Source organism: Phyllobates terribilis, unplaced genomic scaffold (genome assembly GCF_046119375.1).
Source record: "Phyllobates terribilis strain yellow unplaced genomic scaffold, ASM4611937v1 Scaffold_10__3_contigs__length_209671492, whole genome shotgun sequence".
Taxonomy (NCBI): Eukaryota; Metazoa; Chordata; class Amphibia; order Anura; family Dendrobatidae; genus Phyllobates; species Phyllobates terribilis.
In genome coordinates this window covers 108,179,292-108,206,264 of record NW_027362770.1, presented here as the reverse complement: position 1 = coordinate 108,206,264, position 26,973 = coordinate 108,179,292, and the positions used below count along the sequence as shown (strand labels likewise).

Below are 26,973 nucleotides of genomic sequence, written 5' to 3'. Positions count from 1 at the left end.
ACTCCAGCGTTGCCGGCGTCTTCCCGCTCTGCTCTGCCTGTGATGGCTCAGGGGAGGGCGCGGTGGAAAGACGTCTCCGCACCCTCTGACCTGAGACGTCACAGGGAGCGCACAGCAGGAAGACAGCAGATCTGCGGAGGCACGGGGAGAGGTAAGTATCCGGCTGCCGGGGCCCTGAGCAAGCAGGGGAGAAGGGCAGGCCCTGGCACCTCTATCCTCCGCCCATAGCCCGGCGGGGTGCCCGACTGCAAGTGGGCCCCCCGCCTGCTCAGGGCCCCGGCACTTGCCCGGGTGCAGACGCCGGCCCTGCCCACTAGAGCATTGGCCTGCAGCTGCTGGGAATGTAACAGGCGAGTAATGTTTATTTTATTTTTCATTTCCAGGAGCTAATTTAAAGGGATTCTCCCCTTTGAAAGATTACTCCCCATAGATTAAAACGCCCATCTGTACCTTTCCCAGGGTCCAGCGCTGCCTCTCGCCACCACTTTGGTCTGTTATTTGGCTGCAGTGGTGACATCAGTAATCGCTCAGCGGCTCAGCTGCTCTTGTCATCTACATTGGCTGAGCTCAGTGATTATTGATGTTGCCGCTGCAGCCAAGAAAAGACCAGATCAGCGGTGAGAGGTAGCGCCGGCTACTGGGAGGGTGATTAAGAGCTCACTTTGGGTTTTTCCGTCCCTGAGCCAATGGGGGAGTAATCTTAGACATGGACATCCCCTTTAATTTGTTAAATGGGCTATTGTAGGGTTTAAGTTATTGCCATTTGCACACGCTAATTGGTCCTACTGAAAAGCGAATTTGTCAAGTTATGCAGCAATGTTGGAGGAGGACATGTGCAGCCATAGCTAGGACTTTAACCAGAACAAAGGTTCAGTTTGCTTCCTTAGACCTGTTTCTTGGTACACTCACCAAGACTCAGTGGCATGGCGTGCCCACCCTCTTATCTAGCACTTAGGCTGATCTCCATTGCAGACAGAACAATAGATGACCCCTGAGCATCACTTTTTTGTTTCCCTTCATTATTTGGATGGCACTATAGGGCTGTACATGTAGAAAAAGGTGACACACTGGTAGGATTTCCCTCTTTTGTAGCGTTCAGTTATATTCACATCTAATCTATTCTGTGTAAGAAGATGGAAATTTTGCCCAAGTTCCCCCTTGAAGACACGTGTTTTGATGTGATCTGTAGTTTGTTTAGTGATGTGTGTTATTAATTGTAGAGTAGTGTGCTGCCCAGCACTAGGTAGTTAACAGTGAGAGACAGCGTTAATGTTTGGGACTAGCCCAGAGTGGGAGGGGATAACGTGAAAGGACAGAGGGAGTTTCCTGTCAGGAGCTAGATAGGGCTCAGCCTGCAGTATAAGCAGACCTACGGTCTAACCATCGAGAAGAGCCGCATGAAGTGGGTGTTCCTAAAGTGAGAGGAGACCAAGGCAACAGATAGCGTGACCCAGAGTAGAGACGAGGAAAACTGATAGTTGGAATGAGTGATTCTCCAGAGATGGGAACTGGGGCAGGAGGCCTAGCGGGGCGGTCCTGAGTTCGAAAGCCAAAAAGGTAACGGGATGAATCAGAACAGGGGACGTGAGACATAGTGTCCCTTGTGTTAGTTCATCATGCGGTCTGCACGGGCATAGCGCCCCCATGACTAACGAGTGTCGGGGCGTAGAACACAAGTACCTCGCCCACAGCTATTGCCCCGCACCATGCTATACCTGTATAAGCTTTGCTTATAACCACTGATGAGGCCAGTAAGGTTTATACATGCTTTTAATCAGACTTCCATCTCCCTTCTTATGTTTACTCGCTCAGTTACTAATGATCGAAAAGTTCTGATACTAAACTATTTTCCTTGGCTCAGGCCTTGTTTGTTCATGTGGTTGGTTGGGTAATGGTGAGATGTGACGTTCCTGCTCACTGGCTGACAGTGTGTTCAGGCTGCACGAGGGAAAAGAAGAGTTCTGGTGCCACCTGGTGTTCAATTTGTAGTACTGCAGCTTAAATGTCATTTTGGTTTCTATACCCCATAATTTATACACAGCAATTTTATCACATGCTACATAGTTCAGTGTAAATCATATAAAGAGCACAGTATATGTTCATATGATTGCAATGAACAGATGTAGCTATTTTTAATAACATTGTACATGTCTGCAGGTTTTGGACGGGGATCTCTACGAGCGTTTACGAGATTATCTTTCACTGATCAATAAGACTGAACTCAGTACCTGCCGATCCACTCAAGAAAGACTCCGCGATACCCTGGAGGCGTCTCTTCAGGTAACAGTTTTCTCTCTATTGTTCCCATGGACTAAAAAATAAAGTAAAAAATATGTATATAAAAGTTTAAAAGTTTGAATCACTCCTCTTTTCTGCCTTTAGAAATCGATAAATAGTTTTTTTATTTTTTAATATCTGGTATCGCGGCATCCATAAAGATCTGATCTATCAAAGAATAAATTAAATAACTCACACAGTAAGCGCCATAAAAAGAAAAAAAGTCAAAACCCCAGAAATGTATTTTCTTGATTACTACAATCAAACGATCAAAAATACATAAATGACTCAAATAACAGCTGCATCCATTGAAAAATAAAACTTGGGTCTCGGGAAATAGCGATACAAACCAAACTAAAAAAAAATATTTTTATATATATATATATATACACAGTACAGACCAAAAGTTTGGACACACCTTCTCATTTAAAGATTTTTCTGTATTTTCATGACTTTGAAAATTGTACATTCACACTGAAGGCATCAAAACTATGAATTAACACAAGTGGAATTGTATACTTAACAAAAAAGTGTGAAACAACTGAAAATATGTCTTATATTTTAGGTTCTTCAAAGTAGCCACCTTTTGCTTTGATGACTGCTTTGCTCACTCTTGGGATTCTCTTGATGAGCTTCAAGAGGTAGTCCCCGGAAATGGTCTTCCAACAATCTTGAAGGAGTTCCCAGAGATGCTTAGCACTTGTTGGCCCTTTTGCCTTCACTCTGCGGTCCAGCTCACCCCAAACCATCTCGATTGGGTTCAGGTCTGGTGACTGTGGAGGCCAGGTCATCTGGCGTAGCCCCTCATCACTCTCCTTCTTGGTCAAATAGCCCTTACACAGCCTGGAGGTGTGTTTGAGGTCATTGTCCTGCTGAAAAATAAATGATGGTCCAACTAAACGCAAACCGGATGGAATAGCATGCCGCTGCAAGATGCTGTGGTAGCCATGCTGGTTCAGTATGCCTTCAATTTTGAATAAATCCCCAACAGTGTCACCAGCAAAGCACCCCCACACCATCACACCTCCTCCTCCATGCTTCATGGTGGGAACCAGGCATGTAGAGTCCATCCGTTCATCTTTTCTGCGTCGCACAAATACACGGTCTTTGGAACTAAAGATCTCAAATTTGGACTCATCAGACCAAAGCACAGATTTCCACTGGTCTAATGTCCATTCCTTGTGTTCTTTAGCCCAAACAAGTCTCTTCTGCTTGTTGCCTGTCCTTAGCAGTGGTTTCCTAGCAGCTATTTTACCACGAAGGCCGGCTGCACAAAGTCTCCTCTTAACAGTTGTTGAAGAGATGTGTCTGCTGCTAGAACTCTGTGTGGCATTGACCTGGTCTCTAATCTGAGCTGCTGTTAACCTGCGATTTCTGAGGCTGGTGACTCGGATAAACTTATCCTCAGAAGCAGAGGTGACTCTTGGTCTTCCTTTCCTGAGGCGGTCCTCATGTGAGCCAGTTTCTTTGTAGCGCTTGATGGTTTTTGCAACTGCACTTGGGGACACTTTTAAAGTTTTCCCAATTTTTTGCACTGACTGACCTTCATTTCTTAAAGTAATGATGGCCACTTGTTTTTCTTTACTTAGCTGCTTTTTTCTTGCCATAATACAAATTCTAACAGTCTGTTCAGTAGGACTATCAGCTGTGTATCCACCAGACTTCTGCACAACACAACTGATGGTCCCAACCCCATTTATAAGGCAAGAAATCCCACTTATTGAACCTGACAGGGCACACCTGTGAAGTGAAAACCATTTCCGGTGACTACCTCTTGAAGCTCATCAAGAGAATGCCAAGAGTGTGCAAAGCAGTCATCAAAGCGAAAGGTGGCTACTTTGAAGAACCTAGAATATAAGACATATTTTCAGTTGTTTCACACTTTTTTGTTAAGTATATAATTCCACATGTGTTAATTCATAGTTTTGATGCCTTCAGTGTGAATGTACAATTTTCATAGTCATGAAAATACAGAAAAATCTTTAAATGAGAAGGTGTGTCCAAACTTTTGGTCTGTACTGTGTGTGTGTGTATGTATGTGTATATATATAATTAGTTCAATTTTAAGCGGTATTTTTGCGTTTTTATAATATGCAAGTTTGGTATCTCTGTGGTCAGAAAGTGATTTTTTTTCACGAACAGTTTCTTCCGTGTGCCATAAGAGACGTGCACATTTAAGTTTGAGGTCGCAAAAACAGCAATCCGATTTTTACGGATACATTGCAGTTATTTAACATAGGAAACTGTAAATGGTCCTGTAAAAGATTAATAGCTGTTGAGTGAAAAAATGGATTGTATACGGATGACAAGTGAGAAAAAAAAATGTCCCAAGTTTTCTGGAATAAACTGACTTTTTTATACAGTCATGTGAACTTAGCCTATGAGTCAGTGTTATTGGTTTTATGAATGGACGTCACACTGATGAGAAAACAGATGTGTGAACATCACTTTATATAATTTTTTTGGATCATTTATCCAGATACCTTGCAAACCACACTGGTAAAGAAAAAATTTAGGAGACATTTTTCACAATATATTTTTAAGGGAATCTGTCAGCAGGTTTTTACTAAGTAATCTGCATGAAGTAGGAGCAGAGACCCTGATTCCAGCTATGTGCCACTTACTAGGCTGTGTGTTGATTTTTCAATAAAATCAGTGTTTTATCAGCAGAAGATTATCACTAGAGGACTAGGTGTCTTGTGCCATGTAGTCCTCTTGCTCTTTTGTAAACCTGTCACTTATTAATATAGCTTTCTGTCAATGTACAGTGTACAGAGAAAGCTGCCAATCAGTGGTGGGGGCGAGGTATACAGAGCTCAGCATTCAGAGAACTGCTAGATATTCAGCAGAGAAAGCTGCCAATCAGTGGTGTGGGTGTGGTTATACAGAGCTCAGCATTCAGAGAACTGCTAGATATTCAGCAGAGAAAGCTGCCAATCAGTGGTGTGGGTGGGGTTATACAGAGCTCAGCATTCAGAGAACTGCTAGATATTCAGCAGAGAAAGCTGCCAATCAGTGGTGGGGGCGAGGTATACAAAGCTCAGCATTCAGAGAACTGCTAGATATTCAGCAGAGAAAGCTGCCAATCAGTGGTGTGGGTGTGGTTATACAGAGCTCAGCATTCAGAGAACTGCTAGATATTCAGCAGAGAAAGCTGCCAATCAGTGGTGGGGGTATGGTTATACAGAGCTCAGCATTCTTGAACACTGCTAGATCTGTGTCTAACAATAGGCTTGTCTCATCCAGTTAAAAAGTCAAAATTTTTAGTACCTTACTTAAAAGGAAACCAGTAGTGTTCCCGATCACAAACTACAAAATATTATAGAGTAGTAGCCTCTACTAGAACAACAAATATTCATATACAGTGGGGAAAATAAGTATTTGATTCACTGCCGATTTTGCAAGTTTTCCCACCTACAAAGAATGGAGGGGTCTGTAATTATTGGAGGTACACTTCACCTATGAGAGAGAGATTCTTTAAAAAAAATCCAGAAAATCACGTTGTATGATTTTTACATAATTAAATTGCATTTTATTGCATGAAATAAGTACAGTGGGTACTTAAAGTATTCAGACCCCTTTAAATTTTTCACTCTTTGTTGCATTGTAAATTCTAAAAAGTTTTTTTTTTCCTCATTAAGGTACACTCTGCACCCCATCTTGACTGGAAAAAACAGAAATGTAGACATTTTTGCAAATTTATTAAAAAAGAAAGACTGAAATATCACATGGTCATAAGTACTCAGACCCTTTGCTCAGACACTCAAATTTAAGTCACATGCTGTCCATTTCCTTGTGATCCTCCTTGAGATGTTTCTACTCCTTCATTGGAGTCCAGCTGTGTTTAATTAAACTGATAGGACTTGATTTGGAAAGGCACACACCTGTCTATATAAGACCTCACAGCTCACAGTGCATGTCAGACCACATGAGAATCATGAGCTCAAAGGAACTGCCCAAGGAGCCCAGAGACAGAATTGTGGCAAGGCACAGATCTGGCCAAGGTTACAAAAGAATGTCTGTATTACTCGAGGTTCCTAAGAGCACAGTGGCCTCCATAATCCTTAAATGGAAGAAGTTTAGGACCACCAGAAGTCTTCCTAGACCTGGCCTTCCAGCCAAACTGAGCAATCGTGGGAGAAGAGCCTTGGTGAGAGAGGTAAAGAAGAACCCCAAGATCACTGTGGCTGAGCTCCAGAGATGCAGTAGGGAGATGGGAGAAAGTTACACAAAGTCAACTATCACTGCTGCCCTCCACCAGTCGGGCCTTTGTGGCAGAGTGGCCCGACGGAAGCCTCTCCTCAGTGCAAGACATATGAAAGCCCAAATAGAGTTTGCTCAAAAACACATGAAGGACTCCCAGACTAGGAGGAATAAGCTTCTCTGGTCTGATGAGACGAAGATAGAACTTTTTGGTGATAATTCTAAGCGGTATGTGTGGAGAAAACCAGGCACTGCTCATCACCTGCCCAATACAATCCCAACAGTGAAACATGGTGGTGGCAGCATCATGCTATGGGGGTGTTTTTCAGCTGCGGGGACAGGACGACTGGTTGCAATTGAAGGAAACATGAATGCAGCAAAGTACAGACTTGGCCGAAGGTTCACCTTCCAACAAGACCATGACCCTAAGCACACAGCTAAAATAACAAAGGAGTGGCTTCAGAACAACTCTGTGACCATTCTTGACTGGCCCAGCCAGAGCCCTGATCTAAACCAAATTGAGCATCTCTGGAGAGACCTAAAAATGACTGTCCACCAACGTTCACCATCCAACCTGACGGAACTAGAGAAGATCTGCGAGGAAGAATGGCAGAGGATCCCCAAATCCAAGTGTGAAAAACTTGTTGCATCATTTCCAAGAAGACTTTTATGGCTGCACTAGCTCAAAAGTATTGCTCAATACTGAGCAAAGGGTCTGGATACTTATGACCATGTGATATTTCAGTTTTTCTTTTTTAATAAATTTGCAAAAATTTCTACATATCTGAGTTTTTTCAGTCAAGATGGGGTGCAGAGTGTACATTAATGAGAAAAAAATGAACTTATTAGAATTTACCAAATGGCTGCAATGAAACAAAGAGTGAAAAATTTAAAGGGGTCTGAATACTTTTCGTACCCACTGTATTTGATCACCTACTAACCGGCAAGATCTCTGGCTCTCACAGACCCATTAGTTTTTTTTTTTTAAGAATAACTCCTACTCTGCACTCTTTACTTGTATTAATTGCACCTGTTTGAAATAATTAGTTGTATAAAAGACACCTGTCCACACACTCAATCACACCACAACCTCTCCACCATGGCCAATACCAAAGAGCTGTCTAAGGATGCCAGGGACAAAACTGTAGACATGCACAAGGCTGGGATGGTCTACAGGATAATAGGCAAGCAACTTGGTGAGAAGGCAACAACTGTTGGTGCAATTATTAGAAAATGGAGGAAACACAAGATGACTGTCAGTCTTCATTGGTCTGGGGCTCCATGCAGGATCTCACCTCATGGGGTAAGGATGATTCTAAGAAAGGTCAGGAATCAGCCCAGAACTACACTGGACGACCTGGTCAATGACCTGAAGAGAGCTGGGAACACAGTCTCAAACATTACCGTTAGTAATACATTACGCCGTGATGGATTAAAATCCTGAAGGGCACGCAAGGTCTCCCTGCTCACACCAGCATATGTCCAAGCCCATTTGAAGTTCGCCAGTGGCCATCTGGATGATCAAGAGGAGGCATGGGAGAAGGTCATGTGGTCAGATGAGACCAAAATAGAACTTTTTGGAGGAAGAATGATGAGTACAACCCCAGGAACACTGTCCCAACCGTGAAGCATGGTGGGGGAAACCTCATACTTTAGAGGGTGCTTTTCTACAAAGAGGACAGAATGACTGCATCGTATTAAAGGGAGGATGGATGGGGTCATGTATCGTGAGATTTTGTCCAACAACCTCCTTCCCTCAGTTAGAGCATTGAAGATGGGTCGTGGCTGGGTCTTCCAGCATGGCAATGACCCGAAACACACAGCCAGGGCAACTAAGGAGTGGCTCCGTAAGAAACATTTCAAGGTCCTGGAGTGCCCTAGCCAGTCTCCAGATCTGAACCCAATAAAAAATCTTTGGAGGGAGCTGAAACTCAATGTTTCCCAGTGACAGCCATGAAACCTGAAAGATCTAGAGGAGATCTGTATGGAGGAGTGGGCCAAAACCCCTGCTGCAGTGTGTGAAACTTGGTCAAGAACTACAGGAAACGTCTGACCTCTAATTACAAACAAAGGTTTCTGTACCAAATATTAAGTTCTGTTTTTCTACTGTATCAAATACTTATTTCATGCAAATTAATTATGTTAAAACCATACAATGTGATTTTTTGATTCTGTCTCTCACAGGTGAATTGTACCTACAATAAAAATTACAGACCTCTCCATTCTTTGTAGGTGGGAAAACTTGCAAAATCGGCAGTGTATCAAATACTTATTATCCCCCCTGTATATACATAAACAAATTGCCACATTAATACCTAGGGTTTTTTGGAGTAAGTGGAGAGGGAATCACTAATATAATACCGCTACCTTGCCATGGAGGTTGGCACCTTAATAATGCACACAAGTTTGTGGCGCCCCACTCAACGTCGCCTTGCCCTGGTTCGCCCTAGGTACTAGGCACCCCTCACAAGAAGGGATACTCCAACGAGCAAAAAAAACAATCCCTATTGGAAGCCTATAGATACAACGGTAAGAAAATGTATGTATATATTAATAGTACCACAATCTATGCCACTATAGATATGAGAGGGATCCCTACAATACAGGGACTACAGGCACATGCAGTCAATGTCTATTAATACTGAGTGTTATAATAGATCAATGGTGGATTTAAAAAGGATGAACAAAACCCCTTACCATGGCAAATGCAAAAGGCCTCAATCTGTCACTTACGATAACTTAGTCTACATGGCTGGCAATGTGCCACAGCCTCAATAGTAGTGGAGTGAAAGGGGACGTGACATTGACAATACCACGACATGTACTAGCTGACATATCAACAAGAACACAACATCTCCACTTTATCTACACTGTTAGTTCACTGCTAGATCTGCATCAGAGAAAACAGTGATTGCATCAAAATGACAGCAAGCAGACAAGTAAGTGACACATCACTGGAATCAGGCTCTCCGCCCCTACATCATGCGGCTCTCAGATTACTGAGCAAAAAACCTGCTGACATATTCACTTTAAAAACTTGTCTAACGAACTTCTATATGTGTAGAAAACAGTTTGTGGGGCCCAATAATGTGTGATACTGTCTTATAAGGTTTTTGCATGTCACAAGTTGCTATACAGGTATAGCAGAGATATGATAATGAGCAATTATATTTTAATGAAAATGATATAGTGCTGTAATTGTTGGCTTCCTACTATAAAAATATTATTTTCCTTACTGTCCATAGATCACATGTTTATTGGGTTGGTAATAAATCAACTACCATAATATGTTAGTGTAATAACATACATGGAACTGCATACACAGCAATCCCCTAATATACACTGCTCAAAAAAATAAAGGGAACACTTAACAGAATAAAACTCCCAAGTAAATCAAACTTCTGTGAACTCAAACTGTCCACTTAGGAAGCAACACTGATTGACAATCAATTTCACATGCTGTTGTGCAAATAGAATAGACAATAGATGGAAATTATGGGCAATTATCAAGACACACTCAATAAAGGAGTGGTTCTGCAGGTGGGGACAACAGACCACATCTCAGTACCAATGCTTTCTGGCTGATGTTTTGGTCACTTGAATGTTGATTGTGCTTTCACACTCGTGGTAGCATGAGACGGACTCTCCAACCCACAGAAGTTGCTCAGGTAGTGCAGCTCATCCAGGATGGAAAATCAATGCGAGCTGTGGCAAGAAGGTTTGCTGTGTCTGTCAGCGTACTGTCCAGAGGCTGGAGGCGCTACCAGGAGACAGGCCAGTACATCGATTAGACGTGGAGGGGGCCGTAGGAGGGCAACAACCCAGCAGCAGGACTGCTACCTCCATCTTTGTGCAAGGAGGAACAGGAGGAGCACTGCCAGAGCCCTGCAAAATGACCTCCAGCAGGCCACAAATGTGTATGTGTCTGCACAAACGGTTAGAGACCGACTCCATGAGGGTGGTATGAGTGCCCGACGTCCACAGATGGGGGTTGTGCTCACAGCCCAACACCGTGCAGGACGCTTGGCATTTGCCACAGAACACCAGGATTGGCAAAGTCACCACTGGCGCCCTGTGCTCTTCACAGATGAAAGGTTCACATAGAGCACATGTGACAGACATGACAGAGTCTGGAGACGCTGTGGAGAGCGATCTGCTGCCTGCAACATCCTTCAGCATGACCAGTTTGTCAGTGGGTCAGTAATGGTGTGGGGTGGCATTTCTTTGGAGGGCCGCACAGCCCTGCCGTGTGCTCGCCAGAGGTAGTCTGACTGCCATTAGGTAGCGAGATGAGAACCTCAGACCCCTTGTGAGACCATATGCTGGTGCGGTTGGCCCTGGGTTCCACCTAATGCAGGACAATGCCAGACCTCATGTGGCTGGAGTGTGTCAGTAGTTCCTGCAAGATGAAGGCATTGAAGCTATGGACTGGCCCGCCCGTTCCCCAGACCTGAATCTGATTGAGCACATCTGGGACATCATGTCTCGCTCCATGCACCAACGTCACGTTGCACCACAGACTGTCCAGGAGTTGGCGGATGCTTTAGTCCAGGTCTGGGAGGAGATCCCACAGGAGACCATCTGCAACCTCATCCGGAGCATGCCCCGGCGTTGTAGGGGGAGGTCATACAGGCACGTGGAGGCCACACACAATACTGAGCCTCATTTTGACTTGTTTTAAGGACATTACATCAAAGTTGGATCAGCCTGTAGTGTGTTTTTCCACTTTAATTTTGGGGGTGACTCCAAATCCAGGCCTCCATTAGTTAATAAATTTGATTTCCATTGATGATTTTTGTGTGATTTTGTTGTCAGCACATTCAACTTTGTACAGAACAAAGTATTCAATGAGAATATTTCATTCATTCAGATCTAGGCTGTATCATTTGAGTGTTCCCTTTATTTTTTTGAGCAGTGTAGTATACCTACAAGCATTTCAGTGATAGGAGTAAAGTAGCTGTTTATGATGGCCTGGCAGCTCCTAATAGGCTTCCATGAACAGCAGGTCCCAGAGGAACATTGGGCTTCACCCTTTAACCTCCGTGCAGGGATCTGTGCTTACTCAGGATAACCTGGGTTAGGTGCACTGACTGGCTGCTGGCCAGTATATCGGGTTGGCAGAGAAGGGTCATAAGTCAGAATTATCAGGCAAAAGCAAGGGTCAAAACAATTCAAAGTCACACACTATATCATAGCAGCAGAAGTATAAGGAGAGAACCAGGGTCAGGTATAAAATATAACTGGCAACTAGAGGCCGTTAGTTAGCAAGTTATATACTGTATGCCCTGGCCAAAGCTCACGTAAGTGAGATAATGAGATGCTTGTGTCCATTTATTAAAGCGAATCTGTCAGTAGGATCAACCCTCCAAGCCATCTATATTGACATGTAGGTCATAGGAAGAGGTATAAAATGATACCTTCATATCTGCGATCGGATGTTTTATTCCAGAGAGATCCACATTTTTCTTAATATGTAAATTAGCTCTTAAGATCTATGGACCGGGCATAGATCTCCACCTCCAGAACTTATTTTAAATTAAAGGGGACGTTACCAGTGTGAGACATGGAATGACTGACAATCTGTTCTCTTGATCTATATTGGTTTATCCCTCTTTCATTTAAAATAATCTCTGGAGGCAGATTCTCATGGAGATCTGTGTCCGGCCCATAGATCTTAACCCCTTTAAAGCCCATGACGTACTAATACGCGTCTGTGCCCTGGGCTTTAAGAGCCTGACCCGTATTAGCACGTCATGGCGATCGCGCGCGCACACAGGCGCGATCGCCGCCGGGTGTCAGCTGATTGTCACAGCTGACTCCCGGTACTATGTGCAGGGAGCGGTCCCGCACCGCACCCTGCACATTAACCACTGAAATGCTGCGATCTAAGTCGATCGCAGCATTGCGGTGGCAAGGGGAGGTGATCGGTATACTCGCCTCCTCTTCCGGCCTCCAGCGCTGTCTGCCGCGGCTTCCCGGGTGTTGCCATGGCCACTCGATGTCGTCATGACAACATCCGGGTCACTAGACAGCAGGAAGATTTTTTGGTCATGCACAGTGCATCTCCAAACTATCTTCTCCCTGTCCAGCGCTGACTGCTTGCATGACACACGGATGGTGCTGCATTCCTGTGCCATGCAGGCGATCAGAATAAAAAAAGTGAAAGTCCCATAGTGGGACAAAGTAATAAAGTAAAAAAAACTCCCAGAAAGTGAAAAAAAAAATAAAAAATTGTAAAAATATAAAAAAAAAAATAAAAAAAATAATCCACTAAAAAATAAATATTATTATGAAAAAAAAACAAACAAACAATAAAAGTACACATATTTGTTATCGCCGCGTCCGGAACGACCTGGCCTATAAAACTGTTCCACTAGTTAACCCCTTCAGTGAACACGGTAAAAAATAAAAATAAAAAACAAAGCTATAACAATGCTTTATCATCATACCGCCAAACAAAAAATGGAATAACATGCGATCAAAAAGACAAATATAAATAAAATTGGTATCGCTGAAAACGTCATCTCGTCCCGCAAAAAACAAGCCGCCATACAGCTCCATCAGCCGAAAAATCAAAAAGTTACAGCTCTCAGAATAAAGCGATGCCAAAAAAATTTTTTTTTCTATAAAATAGCTTTTATTGTGTAAAAGCGCCAAAACATAGAAAAACTATATAAATGTGGTACCGCTGTAAACGTACTGACCCGAAGAATAAAGCTGTCTTATCAATTTTACCACACCCGGAGCAGAATAAAAAAATGTAAAAAAACACAATTCCTGAATTGTTGGTTTTAGTTTATTCTGCCTCCCAAAAGCTGGAATAGAAAGCAATCAAAAAATGTCACATGTCTGAAAATGGCACCAATAAAAACGTCAACTCATCCCGCAAAAACAAGCTGTCACATGACTCTGTCGGCCAAAATATGGCGATGCAAAAACTAGATTTTACAAAATATGTGTCTTTTAGTGTGTGACAGCTGTCCATCATAAAAACCCGATATGATTCTGGTATCGCTGTAATCGCACCGACCTGAAGAATAAAGTAATCTCATCACTTATACTGCACGAGGAACGGCGTAAAAAATAAACGCTGGGGTTGGGGTTGTGCTAATGTTAGGGTTGGGGTTGTTTTTTTTTTTTTCAAAAGTAAAAAAAAAAAAAAAAAAGATGACGATATGGCAACTAGTGTTGAACGCAAGTGCTCGCTACTTGAGGTTGTATCGGGTGCTCGGGTATGCACTGAGTATCGCGGGTGCTCGAGTCTCCGCCCCATATGCTTCGCGGCCAAAAAAACCTCGCGGGGATTGCCTGCCATGCACGAGCGATCCCTGCATGTTTTTTTGGGGGTGTCTAATAACCGTGAAACATGCAGGCGGGGACTTGAGCATTTCACTTGAGCACCCGTGATACATGGTGCATACCTGAGTACCCGATGCAAACTCAAGTAGCGAGCCCTTGCGCTCAAGACTAATGACAACTTATTCAATATGATGACCTAATGTTAACAAATTCTGTGTCGTACTTCTGGGTTCAAAATGTTCACTATACCCCTTAATAAAATCCTTGAGAGGTATAGTTTCCAAAATGGGGTCACTTGTGGGGGAGCTCCACTGTTTAGGCACATCAGGGGCTCTCCAAACGCGACATGGTGTCCGCTAACAATTTGAATGGAAAATCGGCTCAAATTGTTAGCGGACACCATGTTGCGTTTGGAGAGCCCCTGTGTGCCTAAACATTAGAGCTCCCCCACAAGTGACCCCATTTTGGAAACTAGACCCCCCAAGGCACCCATCTAGATGCATAGTGAGCACTTGGAACCCTCGGGTGCTTCACAAATTGATTCGTAAAAATGAAAAAGTGGAAAAAAAAAATACTTTTTAATTTTTACGAATCAATTTGTGAAGCACCTAGGGGTTCCAAGTTCTCACTATGCATCTAGATAGGTGCCTTGGGGGGTCTAGTTTCCAAAATGGGGTCACTTGTGGGGGTTTCCACTGTTTAGGCACATCAGGGGCTCTCCAAATGCAACATGGCGTCCGCTAATTATTCAAGCAAATTTTACAATCAAAAAGTCAAATGGCGCTCCTTCCCTTCCGAGCCCTGCCGTGCACCCAAACAGTGTTTTTTTCCCCACATATGGGCTATCCGCGTGCCCTATCTGCGTGCCCAGGGGAAATTGCACAACAAATTTTGGGGTCCATTTTTTCTTGTTACCCCTGCGAAAATAAAAAAAAATTGGGTCTAAAGTGACATTTTTGTGAAAAAAGTTAAATGTTCATTTTTTTCTTCCACATTCCTAAAATTCCTGTGAAGCACCTGAAGGGTTAATAGACTTCTTGAATGCGTTTTTGAGCACCTTGAGGGGTGCAGTTTTTAGAATGGTGTCACTTTTGGGTATTTTCTGTCATAAAGACCTCTCAAACTGACTTCAAATGTGATGTGGTCCCTAAAAAAATGGTTTTGTAAATTTTGTTGGAAAAATGAGAAATCGCTGGTCAACTTTTAACCCTTATAGCTCCCTAACCAAAAAAAATTTTGGTTCCAAAATTGTGCTGATGTAAAGTAGACATGTGGGAAATGTTATTTATGAACTATTTTGTGTGACATATCTCTCTGATTTAAGGGCATGTAAATTCAAAGTTTGAAAATTGCGAAATTTTAAAATTTTTTGCCAAATTTCCGATTTTTTCACAAATAAACACAAGTGAAATTTTACCACTATCATGAAGTACAATATGTGACGAAAAAACATTCTCAGAATAAGGGGGATCCGTTGAAGCGTTCCAGAGTAATTACCTTATAAAGTGACAGTGGTCAGAATTGTAAAAATTGGCCTGGTCATTAACGTGCAAACCACCCTCTGGAGTAAAGGAGTTAACAGCTCATTTACATATTAAGAAAAAAAAACATGGATTTCTCTAGAACACGACATCAGTATCGCAGATAGAAAGCTGATTTGAATGATACTTTGCTGTGGCCTACATGCCCATATAGACGGCTGAAATCATATGTAGAATATTTCATGACCTATCACTGGAATATTCCTTTATAGTGAGCTATCCTGGTAATCGTATATTATAGAATTACTATCTATGACATTCCCTTTCACTTGCATATTTATTATATAATGGCAGTTGTTTTACAGATTTTCCCGGTCTTCTGCAGACAAGCCTGTGTATGTTTCAGTCTTCTCTCTGTCCTTCTTCAGGTTTCCCGGCAGCAGAACCTACAGCTATTTTTGAAAGACACCAATGTTTTTTCCCCGACGCCAATTCAACAATTCCAGCCGGCAGGAGCGGACAAGGTGCGAGATCGTATTGATTCCTGTTCAGATTGTGACAGGTTAAACTTGTTTTAAAAAGAAGCTGTCCTCTGGATTGTATACCCCAAACTAGTGGCATGTATGTAAAGGTGCATTAATGCTGAGTAAATCCTTACCTTTCTTGTAGAAATCGGTTTTGCTGTTTTAGAGAAATCCATAGTTGAAATTGTATGCGGAGTCACAAGTGCAGTGGGCTGTCAGTCAAAGACAGGAAGCAGGCAGTGGGCGGGGCCTGTGGGGAGAAGTAGGAAGTGCAGAGTACTCCCACTGCACTTGTGACTCATTAGCATAAAATTTCAACTATGGATTTCTCTAAAACCGCAAAACCGATTTCTACAAGAAAGGTAAGGATTTACTCAGCATTAATGCACCTTTACATACATGTCATTAGTTTGGGGTGTAAAATCCTGGTGACAGGTTCTCTTTAAGTGATTTTTCCTCATTACTATTCCTCAGATTTTCATTCAATCTCTTTAATTGTTGAGCAGGGTTCACCATTTCTGTTTCTTGTGTGCTTAGAATCTTAGATGTTTTGCTCACGTACAGTTTTATTCCCTAGAACAAAATATTGCAGGACAATTTAATGTTTTGTACATGACGTAAAACAGCAAATAGGCAAAGTCTAATATATGTAGCCAAGCAATGCACAAGTCCGTGCTTGAGATTTCTTCTCTCCTAAATATTCCATAATTAGTTGTGAGTGCTATTATTGAAAATTAGAAGAGTTTAGGAGCCTCAACGACTTGGCCACAAAGTAGAGACTATGTAAAATTGCAGGGCAGGGCCACAAACTACAGATGAGCAGAGTAAATAGGTCTCCATTGCTCTGCTAATTCCATAACTGCAGAGTCCACAGGTCCACTCGCTAACATAAACACAAAAACTGTGCATCGGGTGCTTCATGGCATGGGTTTCCACAGCCAAGCAGCTGCATGCAAGCCTTACATCGCCAAGCACAATGCCAGGCATCAGATGGAGTGGTGTAAAGCATCCACCACTGGACTCCTGAGCAGAGGAACTTTGTTCTCTGGAGTGATGAATCATGCTTCACTGTCTGACAGTCTGGGTTTGGTGAATGCCAAGAGAATTTTACTAGTCTTACTGCATTGTGCCTACATTTGGTGGAAGAAGGATAATACTATTGGGTTGTTTTTCAGGGTTTGGCCTAAACCCCTTCCATAGATGGGTTATCTTAATACTTCAGCATATTAAGACATTTTGGACAATTTTATGTTTCCAGCTTTGGGTGCTTTTCAATTCTCACATGACTGTGTCCCAAAGCACAAAGCAAGATCCATAAAGTCATGGTTGGGGGAGTTTGGCTTGGAAGAACATGACCGGCTGCACAGAGTCCTGACCTCCACCCCATCTAAAACATTTGAAATTAATGACAATAGAGATTGCAAGACCAGCCATCTCATCCAACATTAGTGTCTGACCTCACAAATGGTTTTCTGGATGAATGGGTGAAAATTCCCACAGACACCACCAAAATCTTGAAGAAATTCTTCCCAGAAGAATCCTAGAATCACAGAATGTTAGAGTTGGAGGGGACATCCAGGGTCATCGTGTCCAACCCCCTGCTCAATGCAGGATTCACTAAACCATCTCAGACAGATGTCTGTCCAGCCTCTGTGTGAAGACGTCCATTGAAGGAGAACTCACCGCTTCTCATGGCCGCCTGTTCCACTCATTGATCACCCTCACTGTCAAAAAGTTTTTTTCTAATATCTAATCTGTATCTTCTCCCTTTCAGATGATCCCTCTTCACTGTGACAGCCCTTGAGATATTTGTAGACAACTATTAAGTCTTCTCTTGGCCTTTTTTTTTTTGCAAGCTAAACATTCCCAGATCTTTTAACTGTTCCTCATAGGACATGGTTTGCAGACCAGTCACCATTCTGGTCGCTCTTCTCTGAACTTGCTCCAGTTTTCCGATGTGGTGCCTGGACACAGTATTCCAGATGCGGTCTGATCAAAGGAGTTGAGGGGGATAATTACTTCACATGTTCTAGACTCTATGCTTCTCTTTATACATCCCAGCACAGTATTTGCCTTTTTTGCTGCTGCATCACACTGTTGACTCATGTGCAGTCTGTGATGTATTAGTATACCCACGTCTTTTTTACACATGTTGTTGCTTAGTTCTATTCCTCCCATTCTGTAGGTATCATTTTCATTTTTCTTGCCCAGATGTACAATCTTGCATTTCTCCCTGTTAAATACCATTCTACCTTACTTAATCCATAGCAGATAAGTCCCACATGGACTAACCCTCAGATGATGTGCTGCCCCTATGTATCACAGACATTGAGAAAAGAGTTTACACAATTTAATCGGGCATTTTGTGTTGTTATCCCCTCCTCCAATTAGCTTTACAAGGAAAAAACATGAGGGCCAAGAGAAACTAACACAAGTGACTTCTTTTTTTTCAATTCATAGTTTTCCAGGAGCTATTTTAAAACTTTTCATAGATGGGAATATCCACCCAAATGTTTCCAAAATTAGAAAAATTCTCTATTCTCCATGAGTCATCATACGTGACACATCATCATGCAGGAGAATAATCAATAATACTGAGATTTCATTTCTCATTGCGGTCCACAGCCTGTGCAATACACTTGCAACTTGCCTTTACATGGGTAGGTATGGCTTGTGACTGGCGGGTGCTGACACATGGTGTAGTGGAATATTGAGTCACTTAGTGGTTAACTTGTAAACCCAATTCATTAAGACTTTGAGTTCCGTAGAAAGTTTGCTACATTTTGAAGATGTTTTAAGCCAGAATTTTGCTGAAAAGACCTTTATGTATCGAACCCATAGAGAGCAACTCTTCTATTAGCCAAATTGTCATAAACCAAAGACCTAAGGAAATTGTAAACTGATCCTAAATGTGCAAAGTCGATTTATTCAATATATAAAGCGATGGAAATCTTTCTATGAAAATAATCTCTGATCACCAAGGAAATAAAAATTATTTATGAAATATTCTGGGAACTTTTCTTTATAGTTTGAATGTTTTTTATTTCTTTTCACAGATACTAAAGTTAGTGACCCTTGTAAAAGCGCCCGACGAAATGAACGTCTTGGATAAGGAGGCACGTAGGTGGACGAGCAGATCTGCCAGAGATTATAAACTGAAGACTCACGGAGAAAGGGTTAGTAGAAATGTGCTGGAAAGAATATGGCACATGCGAAGCACCTTACTTATAAAATAAATGTTTTTAAATAGTTTTCATTACCATTTGCTTTAACTTTTTTGTACACTTTAACCCCTTTCCGACCTTGTCTGTAATAGTACGTAGCTGGGCCTATAGGGCCAGCTACGTACTATTACGCGTGCGGCGATCGCGCCCGCACACAAGCGGTGTGGGGCGATCGCCGCCGGGTGTCAGCTGATTGTCACAGCTGACACCCGGTGCTATGTGCAGGGAGCGGTCCCGCACCACTCCCGACACATTAACTCCCGCAATGCTGCGATCGAAGTTGATCGCAGCATTGCGGTGGCAAGGGGGGTGGTGATCGTTATACTCACCTCTATTGCCGGTGTCCAGCGATGTCTGTGGCGGCTTCCCGATGTTGTCATGACGACCCGATGTTGTCATGACGGCCCGATGTTGTCATGACGGCCCGATGTTGTCATGACGGCCCGATGTTGTCATGACGGCCCGATGTTGTCATGACAACATCCGGGTCACCAGGAGGCAGGACGTTACTTTGGTCATGCTCAGTGCATGACCAAAGTAATGTATCCCCTGTGTGCAGCCCTGACAGGCTGCATGACAAAGGGAGCTGCTGCTCTCTATGCCATGCAGCCGATCAGGCTGAAAAAAGTGAAAGTCCCATAATGGGACTATGTGTAAGAGTTAAAAAAAAAAAAAAAAAAGTAGGAGAGTGAAAAAAAAAATGTAAAAATATAAATAAAAAAAAAAATGAAAAAAAGAATCCTCAAAAAATAAAAATATATTGAACCCATAATATTTATTTATTATGAAAAAAAATAAAAATAAACCAATAAAAGTACACATATTTGGTATCGCTGCGTCCAGAACGACCTGACCTATAAAACTGTCCCACTAGTTATCCCCTTTAGTGAACAAGGTAAAAAAAATAAATAAAAAGCTAAGCAAAAAAACAATGCTTTATCATCATACCGCCAAACAAAAAATGGAATAACACGCGATCAAAAAGACGAATGTAAATAAAAATGGTACTGCTGAAAGCGTCATCTCGTCCCGCAAAAAACAAGCAGCCACACAGCTCCATCATCCAAAAAATAAAACGTTATAGCTCTCGAATAAAGCGATACAAAAAAATTATTTTTTATAGAAAATAGTTTTTATTGTGTAAAAGCGCCAAAACATAGAAAAACTATATAAATGCGGTACCGCTGTAAACGTACTGACCCGAAGAATAACGCTGCATTATCAATTTTACCACATGCGGAACGGCATAAAAAAAAAAAAAAACAATTCCTGAATTGTTGGTTTTTGTTTATTCTGCCTCTCAAAAATCGGAATAGAAAGCGATCAAAAAATGTCACATGACCGAGAATGGTACCAATAAAAACGTCAACTTGTCCCGCAAAAAACAAGCCGTCACATGACTCTGTTGGCAAAAATATGGAAAAATTATAGCTCTCAAAATATGGTGATGCAAAAAACTAGTCTTTGCAAAAAAAGCTTCTTTTAGTGTGTGACAGTTGTCAATCATAAAAACCCGATATGAATCTGGTATCACTGTAATCGCACCGACCTGAAGAATAAAGTTGTCTAATCACTTATACCACACGAGGAGCGGTGTAAAAAAATAAACTCTGGGGTTAGGGTTGTGCTGGGGTTAGAGTTGTGCTGGGGTTAGGGCTGTGCTGGGGTTAGGGCTGTGCTGGGGTTAGGGCTGTGCTGGGGTTAGGGCTGTGCTGGGGTTAGGGCTGGGCTGGGGTTAGGGCTGGGCTGGGGTTAGGGCTGGGGTTAGGGTTGGGGCTAGTGTTGGGGTTGGGCTAGGGTTGGGGTTGTATTAGAGTTCGCAGCCAAAAAAAACGTGTCTGGGATCGCTTGCAATGCACGAGGGATCCCCGCATGTTTTTTTTTTGGGTGTCTAACAACCGTGAAACATGCGGGGCAGGGACTCGAGCATGTCACTCGAGCACCCGTGATACATGGTACATACCAGAGTACCCAATACAAACTCAAGAAGCAAGCACTTGCGCTCAAGACTAATGACAACTTATTCAATATGATGACCTAATGTTATCAAATTCTGTCGTACCTCTGGAGTCAAAATGTACACTATACCCCTTGATAAAATCCTTGAGGGGTCTAGTTTCCAAATTGGAGTCAATTGTGGGGGGTTTCCACTATTTAGGCACATCAGGGGCTTCCAAAATGCGACATGGCGTCCGCTCTTGATTCCAGCCAATTTTGCATTCAAAAAGTCACACAGTGCTCCTTCCCTTCTGAACCCTGACGTGCGCCCAAACAGTGTATTTTCCCCACATATGGTGTATTGGCGTACTCAGGAGAAATTGCACAACATTTTTTAGGTTCCATTTTCTCCTCTTACCCTTGTGAAACTAAAAAATTTGGGGCTAAAAGATAATTTTTGTGGAAAAATTGTTATTTTTTTTATTTTCACGGCTTCATGTTCCAAACTTCTGTGAAGCACCTGGGGGTTAAGGGTGCTCACCACACATCTAGATATGTTCCCTCAGGGTCTAGTTTTCAAAATGGTGTCACTTGTGGGGGTTTTCCATTGTTTAGGCACATCAGGGGCACATCCGCTAATTATTCAAGCAAATTTTACATTCAAAAACTCAAATGGCGCTCCTTCCCTTCCGAACCCTGCCGTATGCCCAAGCAGTGGTTTTCCCCCACATATGGGGTATCTGCTTACTCAGGAGAGATTGCACAACAAGTTGCATGGTGCAATTTCTCATGTGACCCTTATGAAAATGCAAAACTGGGGGCTGAAAAACATTTTTGTGGGAAAAATGTGAAAATTTTATTTTCACGGCTCCATCTTATAAACTTCTGTGAAGCACCTGAGGGTTCAAGGTGCTCACCCTACATCTAGATAAGTTCCCTAACGGGTCTAGTTTCCAAAATGGTGTCACTTGTGGGGGGTTTCCACTGTTTAGGCACATCAGGGGCTCTCCAAACGCAACATGGCGTCCGCTAATTATTCAAGCAAATTTTACATTCAAAAAGTTAAATGGCGCTCCTTCTCTTCTGAGCCCTGCTGTGCACACAAACAGTGTTTTTTCCCCACGTATGGGGTATCTGCATGCTCAGGGGAAATTGCACAACAAATTTTGGGGTCCATTTTTTCCTGTTACCCCTGCAAAAATAAAAAAATTGGAGTCTAAAGTGACATTTTTGTGAAAAAAGTTAAATGTTCATTTTTTTTCTTCCCCATTCCAAAAATTCCTTTGAAGCACGTGAAGAGTTAATAAACTTTTTTAATGTGGTTTTGAGCACCTTGAGGGGTGCAGTTTTTAGAATCGTGTCACTTTTGGGTATTTTCTGTCATAAAGGCCCCTCAAACTCACTTCAAATGTGATGTGGTCCCTAAAAAAAATGTTTTTCTTAATCTTGTTGGAAAAATGAGAAATCGCTGATCAACTTTTAACCCTTATAGCGCACTAATAAAAAAAAATTTGGTTCCAAAATTGTGCTGATGTAAAGTAGACATGTGGGAAATGTTATTTATTAACTATTTTGTGTAACATATCTCTCTGATTTAATGGAATAAAAATAAAAATTTTGAAAATTGTGAAATTTTCAAAATTTTTCCAAATTTCCAATTTTTTCACAAATAAATGCAAGTGATATTGAAGAAATTGTACCACTATCATGAAGTACAATATGTCCCGAAAAAAGATTCTCAGCATCAGTGGGATCCAGTGAAGTGTTTCAGAGTAATTACCTCATAAAGTGACAGTGGTCAGAATTGTAAAAATTGGCCTGGTCATTAACGTGCAAACCACCCTGGGGGGTAAAGGGGTTAAACAGTATCTGTCAGCAGTATATCATCTCCCCCTAAAACTATTTATATACTATTTAGAAAAGTCCATCAATACTTTTACATGGCCAGTCTGTTCTTCTGTTACTGAGAAATTAGCGTTTGAATTGATAGGCAAATGAGGCTGAAGAGTCCTCTGTCACTCCAGCTCTATTCCCTGCCTAGCGCCGCCTCCCCCTGCTTGACTGACATCCTCTATGCTGTGCGACTTCAGGCAAAGGAGCCGTCAGTCAAGCGAGAGGAGGAGGCGGCGGCACTGGGCAGAATAGAGCTTGAGTGGACAAAGGAACATCAACATCTTTGGAGATGGACTAGTAACCTTGAGATTGTTGATATTTTTCAACAATTTTGGTTCTCAAGTCCTCAGACAGTTCTCTCCTCTTTCTGTCCTCCATGCTTAGTGTGGCACACTCAGACACATAATTCAAAGATTAAGTCAACTTCTCCCCTTTTTATCTGGCTTCAGATGTGATTTTCATATTGCCCACATCTGTTACTTGCCACAGGTAATTTTGAACGAGCATAACATGCTTGAAACAAAAGTTGTTTACCCACAATTTTGGAAAGGCATCAACAATTTTATCTAGCCCATTTTTTGGGGTTTTGTTTTCTCTGTTTTTTTTTTCTGGTGTTCCAATGCACACAAAGGAAATAAGCATGTGTATAACAAAACCTGTGTAATTTCAATAATTGTTTCTCAAAAAATACTTCATTTTCTGGCACAATTTCACGGCTGCCAACACTTTTGGCCATGACTATAACTGGATGGTGGTAATTAATCGGATTGTCCTTGGGTAGCGCATTGCAGTGAACTGGTGCAGCATGAGAGAAGTCTTGATGGTGGAAGTGGGAGCTTCCCATTATGGAAAAATGTAGGGTGGTAGACAGAGAAGAATGTAGGGGGATGCAGCATTGTGGATAAAAATGTACAGTTTAAATTTACTCAACCAGTAAAGGAAATGCTCAGAAGTTTCACTGAATACTTGCCAAAACACCTTCGTTATATTGTGAGAATAGAACAGTATGTGGGAATTGCTATTTATGCAATTATCTGATATAAATAGTGCATGACATTTAAAGGGGAACATTGCCTTTTCTCTTGTTAATTCCTTCCCTTGTTGGATTAGGCTCTTGATGCTGTTTCAGGACAGGCATTGATTTCATGCGGTTTCTCTTGACCGCCCATTACCGTGTCTGAGGTTTTTTGACCTTGCATAGAAAGTTTCTCCAGATCAGATATCCAAGGGCGCAGGAAAGCAGCCCCAGTTGGACTGAACAGATGCCAAATTTGCTGTTACGTCTTCTAAATATATGTATATATTGCAGAGCGCATAAATATTTTAGTTGAGGCACAAAAACCGATCCCAGCGTGTGAGCACAGTGGGGGATTTCGGTATCCAGGAGAAACTTAAAACAAAACCCCCCAGTAAGAATACAAGTGATTGTGGATAAAGGAGATCTGCTTATACCACTGCGACTTTCATTCTTATGAAGGGCAAATGTCTGCCGTGCCCGCTGTGGAGCCCACATTCCTTATATCCCGACCAACTGTGGCCATTTAGTTTTGTTCTTGACCAAAGCAACAATGACTGAATATTTCTGTATAATTTCTGAATTGCTCTCGTTCTAGCCATAGATAAATGACAGGATTGTAAAGCTGCTGCCATTATCTGCACTCATTGACATTATCCATTATAGATTCTAGTTCCAGTATTCCAATAATTCATGGACTATTTCATAAATAATATATATCCAGCACCTATAATGCTGACAGAGTGATGATACTCGGTTGGCACCAGAGCGTGCTCAGATAACCCCTTATCTGAGCATGCTCGCTCATCACGAATTGTAGCAATTCCTGCTCTCAGGTAGGCATTAGGTAGCATTCACACAAGCAGTGCAGTTTGGTCCAAACGTGCTGTTTTATTGCTTTCATAAAAGTCCAAGAAATTCAAAACCAAAAACAGCTGAGCACAAAGTTATAACAGCTAATAAACAGTTAATTAATCACACACATATACGTCCGTGCGCCCTCACCCGAACTGATTAGTCCTTTCTCCCGGAGCAAACTTTATACACAGAAGAGTCTTGATCCCACCAGTCTCTGTATCCCCTTCAGCCAGAACTCCAGCGCCAAACAGAAGTGTTCAACTTACACTGAACAGGCTGCAACGTTCACATGTTACTCCCAGTTCAAATACAAGACTGCTCAGCTGTCACACAAGGTGTAGGAAATACTAAGTGTGACACAAAGGAAAGGGGAGAAAGGGGGTAGTGGAAACCTCCTAGGCTGATCTGATATCACCCTGTCTCCCCTAACATCCCTATATTGGTTCCGCACCAATCGCCGCATGCAAACCTCGCCCTCTCTTTCCCTGGCATTTGGCCCTGGCTAGGGAAGGGAGGGGATGAGCACTAGTCGATCCCCACTGACAGCTAAAGACAATAAGGGGGAACAAACAAGGGAAGACAGCTTAGCTTTAGTCGACTCCAAAGAGATGAACACACGTCCTCTTAGCGCCAGAGAGGAAGAAGAAATGCACTTGCTCCGAGCTTTCACAAGGGGTAATGTGAGTATCGCTGGCACCTCGCCCTAGCATACAGCAGGTATTTATACACCCAGGCCAGGGTGTTAAGTAGCAAGAGGAAGGTAGCCACTGGGTCCTAGAGAGACAGCCTCTAAGAAGGTGTCTGTAATGCCAAACGAAGAGATCTCCTGCAACCAACTGCAGCGCGACTGTCTGTCACTTCTGACACACCCGTGACATCAGCTTTCCAAGCTGACCCATGCATATATAAAAAATCTCACACACACCTACACACACACTGGAGGAAATAAGTATTTGATATTCTGCCGATTTTGCAAGTTTTCCCACCTACAAAGAATGGAGAGGTCTGTAATTTTTATCTTGGATACAGTTCACCTGTGGGAGAGAGAGTCTTAAAAAAAATCCTTTAAGTATAATCTGTAGTAGTGAAGACGTCAAAACATATTACAGGAAATAGGATCTACAGGTGGGATTACAGAAAGTATTTATACTGTCTGTTACACTGCATTCAGGCTTAACTGAGAGATTGGGTATCCGTTTAGGGCAGTGAAGCCATTAGACAGGTTCAATGCATGCTGGAAAGTAAGAGGAAGTTCCAGCACCTATAATGCTGGCAGAGTGATGATGTAAAGGATCTCTGGCAAGTTAAAGAACATGAAAATCAAAACAGTTAATGTATGTATTGAACATGTATGGGCATCAGTAGCAGTTTTAACCTGTAATGGGAGGGAATGGCAGCAAGACTATGCTTTTCTACAGATTTTCTGTGAAAGGACAAGAGGTTGTATAAAATTAGAAAAAAAATCTACTTGTTTTAGTCTAGATTGTTATTTTACACCATTTCTATATCTATTATTGCAGTTAAGCCTTAGTAAATATCAGCCCATTAATTGGGAGGGCAAAGCGGAGAGAGCGTCTGTCTTGTCCTGCATTACATTCACAACTCACTGAATTAAATGAGCTCTGTGTAATGTCTAATTTGCCCTGTGGTGGCGCTGCCACTGCTGACAGGTTTTCCCACAAATTACAGCGGATCTCCAGGAATCCCAGGAGGACCAGGAACACGTTTTTGTTCTAAATTATGGGAATAAATATCATTATACAACTACTTGTAAACCTAGAGAACCTTTAACCAACATGGTCCAAAAGAAAATGTTATGACAATATCTGCTAATATTCCAGGTCCTTCAACGATTGGAAGACAGACGGAAGAACGTCTCTGAAGAGGAGGTCTTCAGTATAGTCCAAAAAATGGAGGAAGTAAAAGAAAGCATACGAAAAGCTGAGGTATGGGAAGATTACAAGAGGTTCGTGTCCATTGGCTTTAAGGTGACTCCACTCCATTAGTCTATGGGGTTCAGCCTATTATTCTGCAATGGCAGCCTAGAAGAAGGCAAACCCCTTCATCCATTTTCAATCATTTTAGGGAAAAATAATTGAAATTAATTCACCATCGTCTCACTGCTCTTACAGTAAAGATTCCCGTTGATGTGGGTGTGGAAACGTTCTTTGCTCTGCACTTATAGGATGTCCCCATGTTATAGTCATAGAGATAAGAGATAACTGTAAGAGATACATGCAAATAGGCTCTTCAGAGAGGAA

At 42.2% G+C, this 26,973-nt stretch overlaps 1 protein-coding gene across 1 annotated transcript in view; it reads left to right on the top strand.

The window, feature by feature from the left end:
* The window catches only part of FCHSD1 (FCH and double SH3 domains 1), a 180,204-nt gene that overhangs the window by 130,334 nt on the left and 22,897 nt on the right, over positions 1-26,973 (top strand). The window contains exons 9-12 of the mRNA XM_073649733.1: positions 2,158-2,280; positions 15,689-15,784; positions 18,841-18,960; positions 26,554-26,658. Of these exons, the coding sequence (XP_073505834.1) occupies positions 2,158-2,280; positions 15,689-15,784; positions 18,841-18,960; positions 26,554-26,658 (444 nt within the window). The remainder of the gene's footprint in view (positions 1-2,157; positions 2,281-15,688; positions 15,785-18,840; positions 18,961-26,553; positions 26,659-26,973) is intronic.